This window comes from Symphalangus syndactylus, chromosome 13 (assembly GCF_028878055.3).
Source record: "Symphalangus syndactylus isolate Jambi chromosome 13, NHGRI_mSymSyn1-v2.1_pri, whole genome shotgun sequence".
Taxonomy (NCBI): Eukaryota; Metazoa; Chordata; class Mammalia; order Primates; family Hylobatidae; genus Symphalangus; species Symphalangus syndactylus.
This window is the reverse complement of record NC_072435.2, coordinates 118,917,450-118,939,205: the sequence shown is the minus strand read 5'-3', so window position 1 is coordinate 118,939,205 and position 21,756 is coordinate 118,917,450. Positions and strand designations below refer to the sequence as shown.

Below are 21,756 nucleotides of genomic sequence, written 5' to 3'. Positions count from 1 at the left end.
TGTGAAGGACCTCTTCAAGGAGAACTACAAACCACTGCTCAATGAAATAAAAGAGGATACAAACAAATGGAAGAACATTCCATGCTCATGGGTTGGAAGAATCAATATCGTGAAAATGGCCATACTGCCCAAGGTAATTTATAGATTCAATGCCATCCCCATCAAGCTACCAATGACTTTCTTCACAGAATTGGAAAAAACTACTTTAAAGTTCATATGGAACCAAAAAAGAGCCCACATCGCCAAGTCAATCCTAAGCCAAAAGAACAAAGCTGGAGGCATCACGCTACCTGACTTTAAACTATACTACAAGGCTACAGTAACCAAAACAGCATGGTACTGGTACCACAACAGAGACATAGATCAATGGAACAGAACAGAGCCCTCAGAAATGATGCCGCATAGCTACAACTATCTGATCTTTGACAAACCTGACAAAAACAAGAAATGGGGAAAGGATTCCCTATTTAATAAATGGTGCTGGGAAAACTGGCTAGCCATATGTAGAAAGCTGCAACTGGATCCCTTCCTTACACCTTATACAAAAATTAATTCAAGATGGATTAAAGACTTATATGTTAGACCTAAAACCATTAAAATCCTACAAGAAAACCTAGGCAATACCATTCAGGACATAGGCGTGGGCAAGGACTTCATGTCTAAAACACCAAAAGCAATGGCAACAAAAGCCAAAATCGACAAATGGGATCTCATTAAACTAAAGAGCTTCTGCACAGCAAAAGAAACTATCATCAGAGTGAACAGGCAACCTACACAATGGGAGAAAATTTTTGCAACCTAACACAGATAAATTTCAAAACATAATATTGAACAGAGAAAGCATTAAAGGCCAGGTGTGGTGGCTCACGTCTATAATTTCAGCATTTTGGGAGGCCAAGGTAGGGAAATTGCTTGAGCCCAGGAGTTCGAGACCAGCCTGGGCAACATGGCAAAACCCTCTCTCCACAAAAAATATAAAAAGTTAGCGGCTGGACGCGGTGGCTCACGCCAGTAATCCCAGCACTTTGGTAGGCTGAGGCAGGTGGATCACGAGGTCAGGAGTTTGAGACCAGCCTTACCAACATGGTGAAACCCCGTCTCTACTAAAAATACAAAAAAATTAGCCAGGCATGGTGGCACACACTTGTGATCCCAGCTACTCGCGGGGCTGAGGCAGGAGAATGGTTTGAACCTGAGAGGCGGAGGTTGCAGTGAGCCGACGTCGAGCCACTGCACTCTAGCCTGGGTGACAGAGCGAGACTCTGCCTTAAAAAAAAAAAGCTGGGTGGTTGGTGGTATGCGCCTGTAGTCCCAGCAGCTCAGGAGGCTGAGGTGGGAGAATCACTTGAGCCTGAGGGGCCGAGGCTGTACTGAGCCATGATCATGCCACTGCACTTTAGCCTGGCGGACAGGGTAAAACCCTGTCTCAAAAAAAAACAAAAGACATTTAAAAATGTGTGTTAATACATTATGCCTTATGTGTAATTAAAAAAAATACAACTGTATATATAAAAATTGGTCTTATAATTAAAAACAAATTTTGCAAGATCAGGCTGGGCGCCGTGGCTCACGCCTGTAATCCCAGCACTTTGGAGGCCAAGGTGGGCAGATCACTTGAGGTTAGGAGTTTGGCCAACATGGTGAAACCCCGTCACTTGTAAAAATGCAAAAATTAGCTGGGCACAGTGGTAGGCCCCTGTAATCCCAGCTACTCTGGAGGCTGAGGCAGGAGAATTGCGTGAACCTGGTAGGTAGAGGTTGCAGTGAGCCGAGATCATGTCACTGCACTCCAGCCTGGGTGACAGAGGAAGACTCCGTCTCAAGAAAAAAAAATTGGCAAGATCTTAGCATTTATTAAAACTGAGAATGGGTGAGTAGATGCTTGTTATAGTATTCTTTGTAATTTTCCAAGAACGTTTGAAGTTTTTTTTTTTTTTTTTTTGAGACAGAGTCTCGCTCTGTTGCCCAGGCTGGAGTGCAGTGGTGCGATCTCAGCTCACTGCAAACTCCGCCTCCTGGGCTTATGCCATTCTCCTGCCTAAGCCTCATGAGTAGCTGGGACTACAGGTGCCCGTCACCACACCTGGCTAACTTTTTTTTGCATTTTTAGTAGAGACAGGGTTTCACCATGTTAGCCAGGATGGTCTCGATCTCCTGACCTTGTTATCTGCCCGCCTTGGCCTCTCAAAGTGTTAGGATTATAGGCATGAGCCACTGAGCCTGGCCCTGAAATAGTTCTTAATTTAAAAACTGGGCCGGGCGCAGTGGCTCACGCCTGTAATCCCAGCACTTCGGGAGGCCAAGGCGGGTGGATCATGAGGTCAGCAGATCAAGACCATCCTGGTTAATAACATGGTGAAACCCCGTCCCTACTAAAAACACAAAAAATTAGCTGGGCGTGATGGTGGGTGCCTGTAGTCCCAGCTATTCGGGAGGCTGAAGCAGGAGAATGGCGTGAACCCAAGAGGCAGAGCTTGCCTTGAGCCAAGATCACGCCACTGCACTCCAGCCTGGGCGACAGAGCGAGACTCTGTCTCAAAAAAAAAAAAAAAAAAACTGAGGGAAAGAGTGACTGGAGTTGAAGTGAATGTAGATAGAAGAGACAGCTCTAAAATGTTTGGTTGTGAAAGGGGACAGAGAGAAGACAAGAGTTGTTTCATGGTTTCTGGTGTTTCTTTGAATTTGACTCAATAGTTTCACCTGTCAACGAAGGTGGGATGGGAGGTTTGAGGAGGGTGGAAAGGGTGTGAGATAGTCATGTTTGGAGAACTGAAGCTTGCTGGTTACAGAAAGTCATGTTGCTGGGCGGTTTGGGGTGTCTGCTTGAGGTGGTGATGAGTCTGCCCAGCTGGTGGCTTTTTTCCAGCAAAGCTCAGTGGTAGGAGTTTAGACCTGAAGCGTGCCTTTGTAGTCAGCCAGTCCTCAGATTTTGCTGCCAGTCAGGTGTGGTGAAAGGTGAGAGAGAAAGTATCATGAGTGTGGACTTCAGGGTAGATCAAGAGGACCTAGTCAGGCTAGGAGGGGTTGATAAATGGAAAATGGAGAGGCCAAGGATCGTAGGTCACGTTGCTGAAGCTTGAGGGCGGGAGGCAGAATATGGGCACAGTCTTTGGAGTATTGGTTTCTTAAGGGGAGTGTGTTCTCTGGTTTTGACAAAAGCCGGCAAGTACCCTCTGAGTTGGCTGGCTGAGGAGTAGAGGGTCACCTCACTGGAGAGAGCGGTCAGGAAGTTGCCTAGTGTAAGAACAGGAATAGGTGTGGAGAAAACAAGGCAGGCTCTAAAGTCTGGGGAATGACTGGGGGTTAACATGATGGTGGGAACCTCAGATGAGCTCGGGGAGCAATAGTCTAGAACTGCACTGTTCAGTACAGTCCTGCCAACAGCCACTATTACTATTTAAATCAATCATGTCAACCTAAAATGAGTGACAGAGACTGACTCTCTAAAGAAATTTATTTGGAAATGTTGGGGGTTTGCAATCTGGAGTACGCATGCTGTAGTGAACCATAAGCGTATCCAAAGGGGTTGGGACACAGGAAGCTTTAAAAGACAAAGGGCAGTCCACAGTCCACTAAGCTATTTTAAAACAAAGACCACTGGTTACAGGAGCATGTTGCGGGCATTAGCATTAGCTCAGTGGTGGAGACATCCCTTGTTAGGGATGTTTCTTTGTACAAGCAGCTTATTATCTGGAATACTGTGATTCTGAGGAATTCAGAATAGTTCCCATAATCAGCATCTGTGTGAGAGGCTGCTCCTTTGTGCCTCCCAGCTCCATTTTGTGGGAGTTTGACATTAGTGACTCCATTTTGATACTGAAAACTTTCATTATTAAAATTAACATTTTATAATTGGTTCTTCAGTCTCACTAGCCACATTTCAGGTGTTCGGTAGTGACACCTGACTTGTGACTGCTGCATTGGACAGTGCAGATAGCGTTTCTGGTTTTGCAGAAGATTCTGTTGGACAGTGCTGGTCTGAAGGCAACAAGAAGGGCAGCCCTGCTTCCTTCAGCACCTTACCCTCAGCTACAGTAGGGGCACAGAGTGTAAAGGGTGTGAAATGCCTGAGAGACAGTGAGGGGAATGTTCAGAGCCACAAGTACCTGAATCTTGACGAGATTCAGGAGTAACAGAAACCTAGAACAACAGTTAAGTTGAATCATAAAACTGTAAAATAAATTGTATCCAAAATATAGATTGTTACATGTGATTTTTAGTGTACAAATGTGTAAATACTGTTTGAGAGCAGATTGTTTTATATGCACATGCAGTCTGAATTGAAGTGCAGACCTTTATAATGCCTGACAGTTTTCATTCTAATAGCACACTAGCAACTTCAGACGTCAGCAGGCGGAAATGGCTGATTCCAGGTGCAGAGTATTCCATCTTTACTGGCCAGCCTCTGGACACCCAGGACAGTAATGTGGATAACCAGCTGGAGGAAACCTGTAGCCCTGGGTGAGATAACTTTGCTAAAGATTCTATTTAGGGATGTTATGCTTTCTTAGAGATTTCAATTGCTTTTAGTTCAGGAAGCCCTCTCCTTGGTTCTTTAATGTCTTAATTTTGAGAACCTGATTTTTATTTTACTTTGAAAGGCTACTACTTTTAGAATATTTTACTTCCATGAGCTCTGCCGAGCTTCCGCACCTGTGCTCAGTGGCACGGTATGGGTTTGTGATTAGGATAGGATGTCGATCCTCAGGCCAGGTGTGGTGGCTCACGCCTGTAATCCCAACACTTTGGGAGGCCAACGTGGAGGATTGCTTGAGCCTAGGAGTTTGAGAACAGCTTGGGCAGCATGACAAAGTCCCACCTCTACAAAAAATAAATATATTAGATGGGCGTGGTGACATGCGCCTGTAGTTTTAGCTACTTGGGAAGCTGAGGTGGGAGGATTACTTGAGCCTGGGGAGCTCAAGGCTACAGTGAGCTATGATTGCACCACTGCACTCCAGCCTGGGTGACAGAGTGAGACCTTGTCTAAAAACAAACAAAAGATGTAGATCCTCTCCCCCTTCAGATGGCTCTGGCCAGCCCGAGCCCCGAGCCTACATGAGCAGCCTCAGCCGCTTACTCCAGGGTGCTGTGCAGATGCTGTTCCTCTAAGTATAGGACTAGAAGGATGGGAAAGCACTGTATGCAGGTTTAATTTATTTGCATTGCAAAGCATGCTTATTGGAGAATATAATTGTCAACTCTGTTATTCCCCTAACAACCCCAGTAAAGTGTGTGTTTTAGCTTGGACTGTTACAACAAAGTACCACAGACTGGGTGGCATAAACAACACACATTTCTTTCTCTACCTCTGGAGGCTGGAAGTGCAAGATCAGGGTGCTGTTTGGTGAGGGCCCTCTTCCTGGTTATGTCCTCACATGGCCTTTCCTTGCTTTGTGTGCACAGAGAGAGCGCTCCTGCCTCTTTCCCTTTTTCATAAGGGCATTAATCCCATCTTGGAGGCTTCACCCTCATGACCTCATCCAACCCTAATTACCTCTTAAAGGCCCCACCTCCAGACACCATCACATTGAAGATTAGGGCTTCAACATGTATGTTTGGTGTGGGGGCGGGGGGCAAGATACAGACGTTCAGTCCATAGCGCTGTATGTCTTAAAATTATTGTTTAAGGCACCGTTCACCTCTGGAAAAGGATTCTTCACCTGGAAGTTCATCAACAAGCTTGTTGATAAAAAAGCAAAGAGAGACTTCAGACACGCCGATCATGAGAGCTTTAAAAGAACTTGATGAGGGAAAAATGTTTAAAAATTGGGGGACACAGACAGAGAAAGAGGACACCTCAAATAGTGAGTATTTCCTTGTTTGAGATAGACGGATATAGATATCTTTTCCCCATTTATATTACCTTCGCTAAAATTAAAATATTTAGGTAATGAAATTAAAAGTTTTAGCTCTGTAAACTTGCTATTTTACTGCTACTTCAGCCCCATTTCATAGAGAATTGAATGTCCTAGTTAATAATTTATCACAGTTCTGGCATAACATGTACCTTTTGTACAAAGCCAGTTGCATCTTACATTCTGATTATGAAAAAGGCTTACATGGCTTTTTTTTTTTTTTTTTTTGAGACAGAGTCTCACTCTTTTGCCCAGGCTGGAGTGCAGTGCGTAATAGCTCACTGCAAACTCCACCTCCCAGGTTCAAGCGATCATCCTGCCTCAGCCTCTCAAGTACCTAGAATTACAGGCGCCCTCCATCACCCCCGGCTAATTTTAATATTTTTAATAGAGACGGAGTTTCACCATGTTGGCCAGGTTGGTCTCGAACTCCTGGCTTCAAGTGGTCCACCCGCCTTGTCCTCCCAAAGTGTTGTGATTACAGGTGTGAACCACTGCTCCTGGCCTTACATGGCATTCCTAAGGATATTTGAAAAATTCCTGTCGGTCCATCTTACTTGCACACATCAGAAAGCTGTGATAGGCATTTGGTATTCATGAAGTGAGATATAAAATTTCCTCTTCTTTCTTGGTTACCGAGCATCTGTAGATAAGTCAAGTGGTGTCTTTAATACTGTGTTTTTTCACAGGTCCAGGTCACCAATACGTTTCTCTCCTTTGCCACTATGCTTGCTTGCTCAGACCCCTCAGTCATCCTGCCAGCGTCTTTGGGGTTACATCTCCCAAGCAGTGTCTCTTAGTAAATAAATTAGTAACCTGCTTTCTAAAAATAACCCTCTTGAAAGTCACCTTGAATGCTGATTGTAAACAGGGAACCAGAATGAATTCATTATAAACTCCCATATTTTTCTTCATCAAGCATTTTTTATCATTATAATGTGGTGCATTTGCAAATAGTCGTTATGACCTAGCTGGTGAGAATAAATGCTTTGAGCAGAACCTAAGCTGTGGGGCTTGGTGTGTAACCATGTGTAACCACCTGTTAATAAAGGTGGATAACTGAAGCTTAGGCTTGTTTTGATTTGTTTTTTGTTTTGCTTTTTTTTGGTCTGCTGTAGTAAATCCTCAGCAAACTGAAACTTCAGTTAATGCAAGTCGTTCTCCAGAAAAGTGTGCCCAACAGAGACAAAAGAGACTTAATTCGGCCTCACAGAGATCATCATCTTTACCACCTTCAAATCGTAAATCAAGTACTCCAAGTAAGAGTTAGATGTGTACATCTCTTGGGTTCAAAAGCGTGATCTCTGAGTCAAATCTATTTGTGCCCGCTGCTTGCCCGTTTCTGGCTTCTCTTGTATCCTCAGCACCTAGTAGAGTACTCTGAGCAGAGGACCCCTAAATAAGATCTTGTTCATAAATAAAATTGTCTGATCACACAGATACTACAAATGTAAATGAAGAAATCTGTTTATTAAAGTGAGATTTTTTATTGTGTCCAGTAAATTGTTTACAACTAATACTAATAATTTATTGTGTCCACTAAATTGTTTGCAACTAATACTTAAAAAGACTTCAGAGTTTTTAAGATAGTAGACAGCTCAAAACATTAATTCCATCAAATTAATCCAAGCTGGTCTGCATATATACTTCTTATGTATTTGATCTCAAGTACTCAGCATTAGTCACCGTCTTTCTTTAGCCAATTACAGGTTGGTTTTAAAGTTGAAGCATTGAATTTCTGTCCAGAATTTCCATTTTCACACCAGCTGAGGAGATTCTTATTATTGTGTTATAGGAATGTTCAGTTGTGTACTGCTGTTTCCATCTTATTTCCAGTCGACTTCTAAAATCCTGAAAAACCAGTTTTGAGTCAGAGTGCTGAAAGTACTGTCTGATATACTACAGTGTTACAGTGGTTACCTCTAGGTGTTAGGATTATGAGTGATTTTATTTTTTTGTACACTCTTATTTCTCAAAGTTTTACGTTGAAATTATATTCCTTTCAAAATTAGAAAAAAAAAATACTGAATAAGAAACTGTTATGCTGATACATATAGAAGGAAAAGAATATTTCCTCTTAATTTTCTTCTATAGCAAAAAGAGAGATTATGCTAACACCAGTGACTGTGGCTTATAGTCCAAAGCGATCCCCTAAAGAAAACTTGTCCCCAGGATTTAGTCACCTGCTTAGCAAAAATGAGAGCAGTCCGATTCGGTAAGTTCTCTAAAATTGTAGAATAAAGTTTACTATATTAGTGATTTTTTTCCAAATGTTGACTTATATTTCTAGCTATCACTAATTTTTCAGTTACCAGTGGGAACTCCGTGAATTTCATTTAAATCATAAGTGAATGTCATACTACAACTAAAGTACTGCAGTACAATGAACACAGTTTTTAACTATGTAAACTTGCCACTACTAGATTTTAAATATCACTTCAGCACCCCGTTCAGCTTTTGTATGTAGAATGATAGTTCTTTGTTTTCCTGAAAAGGTTTATGATACGGGAAAACTTTTGGGCCATTTGTACAGGAAAGTGGGCTTTACTGGTATGGCCCTGCCACCAAATGCAAGTTTACCTGTGCTGCTGAGAATCTGTCCCCTCCGAAGTGTGGGCAGCTGTGTGTGCTATTGGCGGGGAGGGATGTTGCTTCTTGGTTCCAGACCCAATTCTGTCAGGCTCTTGCGGAGATGAGTTAAGCACATTGAACCTCAGTTTCCTCTTCTATAAAACGGGGATAATAATAACTACCCTGCTTACTTCATAAGGTTTTTATAAAGATCAAATGAGATAATGTACGGGTAAGTGTTTTAAGTCTTTAGTTTGTAAATACAATTTTGTTAGAAAATAGAAATAAAATTTCAGTTTTAGACAATTACATAACCAGCTTTCTTTTAAGAAAATACATAAATATGTGAGTTAGCTGGATGCCAGCTCATCTTTGTAGTGGAGATAGGGAAAATCAGTTAACATTTTTTTTCTCACAAGTAACTTGCTTCATTCAATAGATTTGATATACTTTTGGATGATTTAGATACTGTTCCTGTGTCTACATTACAACGTACCAATCCAAGAAAGCAACTCCAGTTTCTTCCTCTAGATGGCTCGGAAGGTATCTTTTCCTAAAAAATATTAGTTACGGTTTTAATCATTCATTTTTTGAGATTCTGGTATCTCTCAGTGTTCTAAATATTGTAATATCTTGCACTTAAAAATTTTCCTACTCAAGAGCGTCTGAAACTAAGCACTCATGATGCTACGTGTTGTTATGTCAATGTTGTTATCCTCATTGAAAAGTTGGGAAACTGAGGTACAGGGAATGTTGATGTTTAATTACCAGAGCCACACTGTTCAGTTATTCTCTTTACTTTTATTCTCTATGTGCAGCTTAGGCTTTGGGTAACTTTTTTTTCTCATTTATATTCTAAATTGGAATAAAGCTATAAGACAATGTATGTGAAATCACTTGGGTAGGCCCTCAAAACATTAACTGTTTAGTGTTGGTGTATGTCCACTAAATGTGATGTATTATTTAGTTTTTAAGCTTTTTTTTTTTTTTTTTGCTTTAAGTTTACTTAAAGTTCATTTATGTTTACATGAAGTTTGCTTAAGTTCATTAAGGGAAGTTGCAAAGATTGTCAAACAGAGGGCAAAGCTTTCAGAATTCTTTGGAGAAAAAAGTACTGAGTAAATATGATTGATTATTGTATCTCTTTTCATTACTTTTTTGGGCCATATAGCAGCTATATCCAGAAAGTGAAATTGGGCAACATATTTAATATATATGCAACCTACACGAAAAATTGGTAAGAAATATAAGCAATTTCTCTCCTCTCTGACAGAAAAAACGTATTCTGAGAAAGCCACCGATAACCATGTTAATCATAGCTCTTGCCCTGAACCAGTGCCAAATGGAGTGAAGAAAGTATCTGTGAGAACAGCCTGGGAGAAGAATAAGTCAGTTAGCTATGAACAGTGTAAGCTGGTTTCAGTCACTCCACAGGGGAATGATTTTGAATATACAGCAAAAATTCGGACCCTAGCTGAAACAGAACGATTTTTTGATGAACTTACAAAAGAAAAGGACCAGGTAAAAACAAACAAATATTTTAAAAAATTATTTTCTGAACTTAATGCTTATGCCTAAGGAGAAGGGAATTATTGAGTCAAACCTGTCTCAGGAAATTACAATGGGATGACATACCAGAGCTGTGCTAGCAACGGATTTGAGCCATGTGGTCGTTACTAATTGACAGAGGGAAATTAAGTTGAGATGAAATGGACAAGGAAATACTAAGCCAAAATCTTTTCTTTCCATTCTGAGTGATAAACCTCCCTGCCAGTAATTTAAACATATTTTTTTCGTGTGTTAACAGATTGAGGCAGCACTAAGCAGGATGCCTTCTCCTGGAGGACGAATCACTTTACAGACAAGATTAAATCAGGTGAAATGTCTTAGCTTGAATCTGCTTTAGAGGCTTGATGCCAGTCAGTGTTCCAGTTATCTAAGAGGGGTTTAAAAAATCATGGCACAGTGAAAATTAGACACACTGAAGCAGCAGTCAAAACTTTTAGCTTTTACGGGAAGTGTTTGATTTAGCAATTTTATAACTGCAAGCTAGCTTTCAGGAATAAAAATTGATTTTACCTTTAGACTTAGAGAAGAAGGTGTTCATGCCCTTGTATTTTCAAGAAACTAACTTGAGAGCAAATGGCAATATGCTTTTCAACAGATTTTACATTAAGTTAGTGCTCACAGATTGTCTCTCTTTTTGTTTGATTTCTCTCTCCTCAAATCTGTAATTTATTTCTGAACTCCTTTCCATTAGCAAGCAGATAAAATGGTTACACTTTGGAAACTGAATAGCTGTAGAGGTTCAAAAAGTGAGCCGTAGGCCGGGCGCAGGGGCTCACGCCTGTAATCCCAGCACTTTGGGAGGCTGAGGCCAGTGTATCACCTGAGGTCAGGAGTTCCAGCCACTGCGCCCAGCCCCCAACTTCTTTTTTTCTGACTTTGTCTTTTTGTTCTGATAAATTTTAGTCAATAATTTATAGGCCGGGCGTGGTGGCTCATGCCGGTAATCCCAGCACTTTGGGAGGCTGAAGTGGGCGGATCACCTGAGGTCAGGAGTTCGAGACCAGCCTGGCCCACATGGTGAAACCCCGTCTCTACTAAACTACAAAAATTAGCCGGGCATGGTGGGCAGGGGGACACCTGTAATTCCAGCTACTCAGGAGGCTGAGGCAGGAGAATTGCTCCAACCTGGAAGGTGGAGGTTGCAGTGAGCCAAGATGATGCCACTGCACTCCAGCCTGGGTAATAGAGCAAGACTCAGTCTTAAAAAAAAAAAACCAAAAAAAAACTTTCAATTGAACTTTTCATGTTATGAAATATCTTTCTATAACATCCTTTTAAATTAACGTACAATATTCCATCAGCAGTAACATATTTAACCAAGAATGTTTTAGTAGAAATTTGGGTTGCTTCTAATTTTGGATATCGTAAATAAGGCTTCAATAAAGTTCTTAAACATATCTCTTTGCACATGTAAGTATTGCCTTAGGAATCATTCTCAGAAGTAAAAATGCTAGGTCCAAAGAAATGCACATTTCTAAGGATTTGGATATATGTCAAGTTGTAACCCAGGATGTTTGAGACAATTTCTACTCCTACCTGCAGTGTATGAAGATAAGCTCTTCCCCATCCTGAAACCTGTATTTTTTGGGGGGGAAAAGACTGCCATGGCCAGGTGCAATGGCTTATGCCTGTAATCCTAGCACTTTGGGAGGCCGAGGTGGGTGTATCACGAGGTCAGGAGTTCGAGACCAGCCTGGCCAACATGGCAAAACCCCATCTCTACTAAATATACAAAAAATTAGCCAGGCGTGGTAGTGCACGCCTGCAGTCCTAGCTACTCGGGAGGCTGAGGCATGAGAATCGCTTGAACCCGGGTGGTGGAGGTTGCATTGAGCTGAGATCGTGCCACTGCACTCAGCCTGGGTGACAGAGCAAGACTCCGTCTCCGAAAAAGAATAATAATAAAAAAAAATACCTGCCAATGTGATCGTTTTTTAAAAGCTGTGGGGTTGTCTTGGCTAATCTTTTATTTATCTAGTTTGGGACGGAGTCTCGCTCTGTCACCAGGCTGGAGCGCAGTGACACAATCTCGGTTCACTGCAACCTCCAACTCCCTGGTTCAACTGATTCTCCTGCCTCAGCCTCCCGAGTAGCTGGGATTACAGGCACATGGGCCCGGCCTAATTCAAAGATGTTTTGAGGCTGAGCACAGTGGCTCATGCCACTGTAATCTCAGCACTTTGGGAGGCCAAGGTGGGCGGATCACTTGAGGTCAGGAGTTTGAGGCCAGCCTGGCCAACGTGGTGAAAGCCTGTCTCTACTAAAAATACAAAAAAATTAGCCGGTTGTGGTGGTGTGCCTGTAATCTCAGCTACTTGGAGGCTGAGGCAGGAGGTTCAGTTGAACCCAAGAGTTGGAGGTTGCAGTGAGCTGAGATTGCACCACTGTACTCCAGTCAGGGCAACAGAGTGAGACTGTGTCTCCAAAAAAAAAAAAAATTGAGACAGAGTTTGATTCTCTTCTTAGGTTTCTCTTTTAATTTTTTTGAGACAGGGTCTCATTCTGTCACTCAGGCTGGAGTGCATTGGCATAATCATAGCTCACTGTAGTCTTGACCTCTGAGGCCCCAGCCCCTTGAGTAAGCTAGGACTACAGGCATGCACCACCACACCTGGCTAATTTAAAAAATTTTTTTGAGGCGGGGCATTGCAGCATTGCCCAGGCTGGTCTCAAACTCCTGGCCACAGGTGATTCTCCCACTTTGGTCTCCCAAAGTGCTGGGATTACAGGTGTGAGCCACCATGCTTGGCTTTATTTTTCTTTTTAAAAATGATACATGGCTGGGTGCGCTGGCTCACGCCTGTAATCCCAGCACTTTGGGAGGCTGAGGTGGGCAGATCAGATCACCTGCAGTCAGGAGTTCAAGACCAGCTTGGCCAATATGGCAAAACCCTTCTCTACTAAAAATATAAAAATGAGCCGGGCATGGTAGTGGGCACCTGTAATCCCAGCTACTTTTGAGGCTGAGGGAGGAGAATCGCTTGAACCTGGGAGGCAGAGGTTGCAGTGAGCTGAGATTGTGCCACTGCACTCCAGCCTGGGCAACAGAGCGAGACTCCGTCTGCCCCTCCCTCCCCCCACAAAAAAGGGGTATGCGTATATATGTATGCAGAAAAAATAGGAAAGAGGAACAGTTTTTTTTTGCTTATTTGTCTTCTTAATTTTCTATATGCTAAGTGTTCTATAATCCTTTTATAATTAAAGAAAAAATTTTTAAGTTTTATTTCAGGACACCATTGGAATTAATACTGAATAAATTAACTAAAATGAGGCTGGGTGCGGTGGCTTACGCCTATAATCCCAGCACTTTGGGAGGCCGAGGTGGGTGGATCACTTGAGGCCAGGAGTTTGAGACCAGCCTGGGTGACATAGTGAGACCTTGTCTCTGCAAAAAAAAAATGTTTAAAATCAGCCAGGTGTGGTGGTGCCTGCCTGTAGTTTCAGATACTCGAGAGGCTAAGGTGGAAGGATTGCTTGAGCCCAAGAGTTTGAGGCTGCAGTAAGCTATGATCATGTCATTGCAGTTCAGCTTTGGGTGACAGAGCAAAACCCTGTCTCAACAAAAACACAGAAGTATGTATAATGATATATAGTCCAGGTATTATTTAACAGTAATATTCTTTATTTTAAAATAGCAATTGTTAATTCATTGTGAAATCTATTTTTTTTTAGAAAAGTATCCTTCAGTGTTTTTTTTTTCCTTTTTAACTTACAAATTTTGGTGAGAAGAAAGTTATTTGATCTATGTATGTGTGGGATGCAGCACTGATCAAATGTGTCCATTTCTTCTGGTGAAATGTGTGAAGCACCTCCTAGGCCCCTCTTGTACTGTTCTCACTTCAGCAGAGCCAAAGAATTATCCTCTTCCAGTTGGTTGTATTGCTATTACTAGAATTTCCATATATTCAATGTGTCAAACATATTGAGAATATTTTAAAGTACAGCAGTTATTTGGAATAGTTGAAAAGCTGATTTATATTGTCCAGTTTAAAAGAAATCATAAGATGATTTGTGTAGAAAGCAAAATAATTGTAATTTTAGTGTTTATACTTGCCCTTTTGCTAAAAGAAAGGTCAGTTTGGTGGTGATTATAGAACTTGGTATAGAATTCTAATTAAACTTTTCCCATTGTTTTCACCTAGGAAGCCTTGGAAGATCGTTTGGAAAGGATTAATCGAGAACTGGGTTCAGTTCGCATGACGCTAAAGAAATTCCATGTTTTGCGCACCTCTGCAAATCTTTGAGATTTGTAGCCATTAAATTTTGAGACATTTTTGTTTGCACTAATGTATAATTATGCAGTCAGAAAAGGCAAACTATTTTGTATTGTTTATAAGCCTTCAAACAGTAGTTTTACAATCATGCTATTCTTACACTTGCTATTTTATACTTCAAATGGCCACATATTTTCAAGATATTTTTGTTATGCTCAGGAATCTCTTGTATATTTTACTATTTAAAAAGCATTATTTTTAAATAGTATATGTCTCCAATTTATATCAAGAATAAGGAAATATAAACAGTGGAAGCAGCTTGTTTCTAAACAAATAGTGTTATCCTTTTACAATTAACTTTGCACACCAATTTTATAAACTTGTTCTACATTGTAAATACAATTCATTTTTTAAAAAATAAAGCTTAATAGCTTCCATAATGATAGACTAGTACATGCTGAATACATAAACAATTACAGTGTACCTTGGATTTCAGGTGTGTTGAGGTTTTTAAAAAATGATAATGCAATTCCTATTTGAAACATGTCTTAGAGTGAATATCAGAATAGTAATAATGGACTCTTGGAAAGCTTTGAAAACTACATGAATATAACCCATTTTCTTTAAACTTTATTGTCTGTAAGAGAAAAATGAGAGAGATTGTAATTCTCTAATTTTATCTTTTCTAAAAAAGTTAAACAATTGGAGAGCCCGCTCTGGAGGGCTCTCAGCGTAGCTCTCTGCCCATTGTTCTGAATTAACTTGTGTCCCACCCTGGACAATAAATGGACAGATAAACCCTTTGAAATACAAGCCACCACCCCATGAGGGATTAAGAGGGCAGCCTGGTTTTCTTAGTGTGCATGGCTTCAGCTGTCCGTCGTCGTTGTCATCTGGATATGTTCACCCCTTTCCACTCCTTCACCCTGGCCAAAAGGAAAATATTTCCATTGTAGGTGCTGTAAGAACACTAGACTTTAGATCATCACAATCTACTGTATTTGTTAATGACAGGGAGTGTGTTCAGATGGAGCCTGGTGCCTTCCCCTCAGCCTTGCAGAGGGCTCCAACCCACTGCCTCTGTGGTAGCCGCTGGCTCTCAGAAGTAGCGCGTGGGCAGGAGTCTCTCCTCTGATCCAGGAGCATTGGCAGGTTTGTGTTGGGACTGCTGGTTAAGTTGGAGCTGTGTAACTGCTTACTTTTTGGTAGCCAGTCAGAACGCAGTGCCCCACATAATTCCCGCTCGGTACATGTTGATAAACAGACTCATCCAAACTTTCAAAATGGATTCGTACTAAACATGCTCAGATTTTAAATTTTGGTTTGCTTTTGAGCTTTTCCTCTTTATGTGGCTCTTAATAATAAGTAGTTAGAATGAACCAAGCCATCCCAGTTATTCCAAGCAGGCTTTCAAACGACCTTTGAGCACCCTTCACCTGGCTGGTCCCCAGGCCAGGGGTCCGCAGCCCTGCTCCCTTCTCAGCAAGGAGTGCGGCCTGTCTGACAGTGCAGTTGAACCTTTGCTCCCTACTCCTGCAACTTTTGAAGACTTCAGGCTAATCAAAATTACTTATAATTAGAATCAAGTGCCTTTATTCTTGTTTTTTATTTTTATTTTATTTATTTATTTTTTTAGATGGAGTTTTGCCCTTGTTGCCCAGGCTGGAGTGCAATGGCATGACCTCAGCTCACTGCAACCTCTGCCTCCCGGGTTCAAGCGATTCTCCTGCCTCAGCCTCCGGGGTAGCTGGGATTACAGGCATCTGCCACCATGCACAGCTAATTGTGTGTGTGTGTGTATCTTTTTTTTTTTTTTTTTTTTTAGTAGAGATGGTGTTTCACCATGTTGGCCAGGCTGGTCTCAAACTCCTGAACTCATGTGATCCGCCTGCCTCGGTCCCCCAAAGTGCTGGGATTACAGGCATGAGCCACCACATCTGGCCTATTCTTGGTATTCTTTATTCTTGGTTTTCTAGCCTTAAAAAAAAAATCTAGTCTTGGTAAAGAAAATGTTCATTTTAATCAAGCTCCAGTACAGGTTGTGTCAAGACCTAGTAAGACCACCTTTAATGTGTTCCTGGATATGACGTTAAAAACTAACTTGAAAATTGTTAGGATATTTCCTTGTTCCCTACTTTTATTGTAAAATCTACTACATTCTTAAGAATTAAAAAATGCCATTTCAGAAGAGATGATAGTTTTATCTTGCCAAGGAATTATCTTCTTAGTAGCCTATATTGGCTTATTCCAAAAAAGGCGTTAAGCTCCATCAAAACATCTTCTGTGCCTCTCTCTCAGCATATGCTTTGATATTTGAAGTGTGTAATAGATTGGAGCTATCAGTCACTTATTTCTAAAAAATGTATTCTTTTTTCTTCATAGCTGTGAAGAGGGATACCAAGGAAAATTCTTTCTGCTATCTTTCTCTTTCGTAATGCTTATCTTATGAACACTCAACTGAAAAAACACTCCACCTAAAAGTAGGAAAGATGGCAATTCTAAATAGCAGCTATTATCCTGGGGTGTAAACTATTTTTGTTGTTGGCTTGGGGCTGTGCTGCAGGTATTAATAGTTAAAAAAAAAAAAACAAAAAAAAACCCTAAGCAAATCTGCCACTTCTGAGAAGTGCCTTTTAAAATGCAAATAGAAAGTGGACTCTCTCCTGATGCCTGGATCTGCCCCCTTCCTTGCCCTTGCTAAGCCTCTGTTTGCAGGAGCTACTCCTGAGGTATGGAAATGGCCTTTGCAACTGAAGGACTTTTCCAACTGAAGCAACACATGTAGCTAAAGTGGCCGTGCTAGGGCTGTGCAGAGCTGGGCTCAGGGGACAAGAAAGGAGAAACTTGGAGCCAGAGAGACCTGGGTCACATCCTGGCACAGGCCTGCCTTCCTCAGCTATAGGATGAAATAAGAAAACTCCTTTCATTAAGGGAGATTTTGTAAAGTGCCTGGTGCTTAGTAAGTGCTCAAGAAGTATTATATTTCAGATTCATTGTGTTAAGTAGGCTTTTGAGGTAGCATACTTTTTTTTTTTTTGACATGGAGTCTAGCTCTGTTGCCCAGGCTGGAGTGCAGTGGTGTGATACCAGCTCACTGCAACCTCTGTCTCCTGGGTTCAAGCTATTCTCCTGCCTCAGCCTCCCGTGTAGCTGGGATTACAGGTACCACATCTGGTTAATTTTTGTATTTTCGGTAGAGAGGGGGTTCTCACCATGTTGGCCATCCTGGTCTTGAACTTTTGACCCCAAATGATCCGCCTGCCTTGGCCTCCCAAAGTGTTGGGATTATAGGCATGAGCCACTGCGCCCAGCCTTGAGGTAGCATACTTTTTGAAATAAAAAAGTAGATTATGTCCCAAGAAGTTGACCTAAAAACTGCCTTGGACTGACATTTGTGAGGTGGTCTAAGATGTTCTCTTCATGCTTTGCAAAAAAATGAGCTTTTTTGGAGTTTAAATTGAGCTTCCCTCTGGTGTGTTTGGTTTTTTAACCACCAAAAATTTAACAAATTTGATAACCGTCACGTGTAAGTTCAGAAAGCACTTTGGTCTTCATTGGTGACTTGGGGGTTATTTGATATAAATATAGGCTGTTTTTCTAAAAATTATTGCCAGTATCCTCCAAATAATTGCCCCTTCAAATGTTTCATCTAAAGGTGACAGCCTGTGGGCAGAACCACGCACAGGAAATGCCTGCAAGTGGGTGTTAGGAGATATATGTGGAGTCTGTGATAGCCAACCAAAACCTGTCCCCTTCTCGCTCAGAAAAGCCACGTGCTTTGCTGGACACTGCTTGAAATCTGAACCCTGCACCTTACATATGTAGTAAAATTTAGACACTTTTGTCACTTTAATTTTTAGATTATCTCAGAAATTTTCACTAGATTTCAATGTGCCACTTGTGCTATGAGTCTTTAAGAAGCTTTAAAAAATAAATGCACACCTGTAGCCTTTTAGGGTTCAGACAGGTAGATTATATTTACCTGTCATGAGGGACCATGTATGGTTGACAGTTGCAGGTTTGATTAAATCCACTATATTGCACAAATTTTGCTGGAAATAATTTCCTGCCCTGCCAAGAGCTCTATGGTAGTTTGATAATAAACTAGCCCTGTATTCTTAGGAAATGTGTTACTAAGTCTTTTCTGCCTGATTTGTACTTTATTTCCATAGACCCCTCAGATATGTGAGGAATCAAGCCATAAATGTGCATTTGCTGGACATTATATATCATGTCATCTCTATGACTACAGATTTCAAGGATAATTTTTACATCTAACAATTTCACTATAAGAGTGACCGATAATGTGAAAAATGTGCTTTATACAGTGCTGCTGGTGGGTAGACAAGTGCTTGCTGCAGTTCTTTCTGAATCTAGCCAGATGCTGGAGTCGTGAAGCTGTAAGCTCCGCGGGAGCAGGGACCATCTCTTTTTGCACTACAGGCACTCAATAAATACTCGTGGCTGTGAACTGGCGTGTGGCCTTTGTGTGTTTACTTCCGCTAGCTGGCTGCGGGAGCGGGTTGTTGGTGATTTTAAGTCCCAGGCATAGAGAAGTCCTTGAGTTACGGGTTAAGGGGCGTCCATCCAGGAGCACAGTTCCCGTTGGGACTCTGTGGGCTCCGCAGATCTTTCTGGATGGATCCTAGGGCACCTCTTGGTGGAGGGAAGGAGCTGAGGCGTTCTAGGTGATGATGGTACGCCTTCGCCTCCTCTGCGTGGTCATGGTCAGGGTCACCTGGAGGCGAGTCGGGAACGATGGCCTTCCTGGCCCGTTCAGTTGGGTTCTGCGGTGACCCCAGGAGGTAAGCAGCTGTCAGGGGCTCGGCCTCCCCGGCTTCATGTGGAGTCATCTAGGCCGCCTTAATTTTAGCTTGTCCTCTCCCCTCCAGGGGAGCACCGCCGTCTCCTCAGCCTTATAAGGTGATAAATAACTAGGGATGGGTCGCCCATCACTAAGTTTTAGGTGTGTCCTCTTTAGTTTCATGACTTCAGATTTTGCCAAACAAGTCCACCCTGGCTCAACCTAACAAACACCTCATGTTTTTAAGGAATGTCACCATGCGCTCCCCCACCGGGGGCTCTTCCCGTTGGAGAGCCCTGTCGTGCCAGATCATCGGGATTAAACTGTTAGTGATCCTCTTCCAGCTATTCCCTGAGGTGGGGACCCGGACGGCTGCGCTCCCGGCTCTGCCGTTCCCTGGGCCGCGGCCCGGGCGTCCTGAGGGGAGAACGCGGACCCGGCGTGTGGCGAGCACCGCGCCCGGGGCTGGGCTTCGGTGAGCTGCCCGCTGCGCTCTGCCCTCCCTGGTTTACCATTTCGCTCCTAAGAAACTTCATTTTTAAAAATGAGGCTGTTTTAAGAGTCACAGCGGCCGCAAGTGGGCCGGTTCTCGCCCCCGAGTGCGCTCGGCTGCTGCGGACGGTGGGCGAGGAGCCCGGGGCGGGGATACGCGCCGCCGCCCCCGAGTCCAGTCCCGGGCCCTGAGGACACGGGCGAGCAGGGGAGGAGCGGGGGCGCCGCGGCAGGGCTGAGGAACCAGGCGGGCTGCCCAAGTCGGAGAGGTTTCTTCCGGCGGAGGCGGCGGGGCCGGGCCGGGACTCCGCAGGGACGCGCCCCCGCCGCCGCCGCCGCCGCCGCTCCCCCGCGCGGCCTGAGGAGGCGCCGCCGCTACTGAGGGAATGCGAGCCCGGCCCGGCGCGCGCGGGCAGCAGTGGCCGCTGGGGTGCGCGGGGCACGGCGGCGCCGCGGCGTAGAGCTGTCCAGCCGGCCCCGGCCGCCCGCCCGGCGCTTCCTTCTCAGCCCGCGGCCGCCTCAGCGAGAGCCGCCCGCCAGCACGTGCGCCGCCGCCGCCCGTCTGCGACGCCCGGGAGCAATGCCCGCCGGGGCCCTGCCGCTCGCCCGGGGTCAGCAGGCGGCGGGGGCGCGCGGGGCGCAGCCGGCCGGGCCGGGGCCGCGGGGCGGGCGCTCCCGGTGAGGCGGCGTGAGGTGGCGGCGGCCCAGCCGGGGCCCCGAAGAGGACAGAGCCCGCGGCCGCGCCGAGCGGGGTGAGTGCGTCCGGGCGGCCGCTCCGCAGGCCCGCGGTGAGTCCCGCAGTGCCGGGCGCGGGCCGGGGACCTGGGGATCTGGGGCGGCGGCTCCCAGAGAGGCCCCGGCCCGCCCGCCCCCCGAGCCTAGGGGGCTGGAGGAGGGAGCGGAGACCCGGGCAGGGAGGAGGGTGTGGCGTGCGGGAACCCCGCTCGGGAGACCGCCCGAGCTTGGCCTCAGTGAGTCGCCGGCCCCGGATTCGTGCCCGAAACGCTGATTTCCGAATTTCCGTCGGTCGCGGCCGCGTGGGGGACCCCCGCCAGGGACAAGTGTCATAGCGGTCGGGGGGCAGGCGTGGGCAGTGCCGGTGCCAGGGCGAGGAAGGGGCTGTCGGGAGGAAGCGGAGGTGAGCCCCCGGCCCGCCTTCTCTGCTTCCCGCCTCCAGCTGAACGTCCCCAGGCCCGGGCCGTGGCCTCTGCCTGTCGGGCGCCCAGGGTTGGGGTGTGGCCCGTCTCCATCCTCAGTGCCCCCTTCGTGTTGTAATGGGGGTGCCGGCTCTGTCTTCTTCCCACCCCGAATCCTTTCTTATCTGTGGCAGGGCTGTTCAGTGTCCCCCGCCCCAGTGTGCACTGTCTCCCCGCAAGAAATCCCAAACGGCCACTCCAGGTGAACATAGTGCGTGCGGTGCAAATGTCATTTCAAGGCAAGTCCTCCAGGCTTGTCCCGTTTCCACCGACTTGCTCCTGCAGAGACATCCTGCACTCCTCTCCCTCCCTCTGAAGTGTGGGCTGGGCGCCTCTCCAAACACGCCGGCCTACCTGCCTCCCCCACCCAGAGTCTGGATTCTTCAAAGGAGACCTCATTGGAACATCTGTCTTTGTCCACAACCAGCTCTTTCCCCGGCCCCCATCTGGGAGTGACCAGAGCTGCTAGGATAGACCCCCCACTTCTGGAGGGAAGGCAGTAAGTGCTCCCCTTCATCTGAATCTCCCCTAACACCCATCCCCCAGACTCCTCTCTGCTCTGAACTCCCACTGCCTGCTATCTCCTGTGTAACTCTTATCACCGTCTGCCTTATTTTATAGTTACTTTTCCATCTGCCTTATCTCCCCTGCTGGACGGTGAGCTCCCGGGCTGGAGTTGATTCATCTCTGGTCCCCTGCCCTGGTCAGTACCCTGCGTGCAGTCAGTGTCTCTGTGGAGCAGAAGGCCCTCCAACGCTTGCCTCCAGGACCGTAGCTTGTCTGATTCCTGGACTGTTGCTGTTAAATTCTTTTCCTTCCATGAAGACACTGTATTCTGTGGTTGGAATGGACTTCTAGCCCTCTCCCACTGCAGAGAGAAACACAATGAGTTAGGAAGGGCTGTTTTTCTTGTAAGGAGTGGCTTGCCAAGTCAACAGGACAGTACATCCTCTGCCCCGAAGATGGCCAGGCACAGACTCTAGATTCTCTGGGTAGTGAGTGTTGAATGGGCCGTTCTCTCTCCTGGTCTTCCCCACCTGCTCAGGCGTGGG

The 21,756-nt window shown here is 44.7% G+C and overlaps 1 protein-coding gene across 19 annotated transcripts in view; it reads left to right on the top strand.

Annotated features, from left to right (window-relative positions):
* MPHOSPH9 (M-phase phosphoprotein 9) overlaps positions 1-18,683 on the top strand; it is a 99,085-nt gene extending 80,402 nt beyond the window's left edge. For 6 of the 19 annotated variants that reach the window (XM_055237962.2, XM_055237966.2, XM_055237960.2 and 3 more), the window contains 8 exons: positions 4,312-4,461; positions 5,632-5,807; positions 6,977-7,117; positions 7,953-8,073; positions 8,869-8,972; positions 9,703-9,950; positions 10,237-10,305; positions 14,141-14,652. In XM_055237962.2, the coding sequence (XP_055093937.1) occupies positions 4,312-4,461; positions 5,632-5,807; positions 6,977-7,117; positions 7,953-8,073; positions 8,869-8,972; positions 9,703-9,950; positions 10,237-10,305; positions 14,141-14,242 (1,111 nt within the window). In that variant the 3' untranslated portion in view covers positions 14,243-14,652. Of the gene's footprint in view, positions 1-4,311; positions 4,462-5,631; positions 5,808-6,976; positions 7,118-7,952; positions 8,074-8,868; positions 8,973-9,702; positions 9,951-10,236; positions 10,306-14,140; positions 14,653-18,384 lie in introns of those variants that run through there. The other 13 variants (XM_055237963.2, XM_063614649.1, XM_063614644.1 and 10 more) reach the window with 7 other exon arrangements.
* The last annotated feature ends 3,073 nt before the right edge of the window (positions 18,684-21,756 follow it).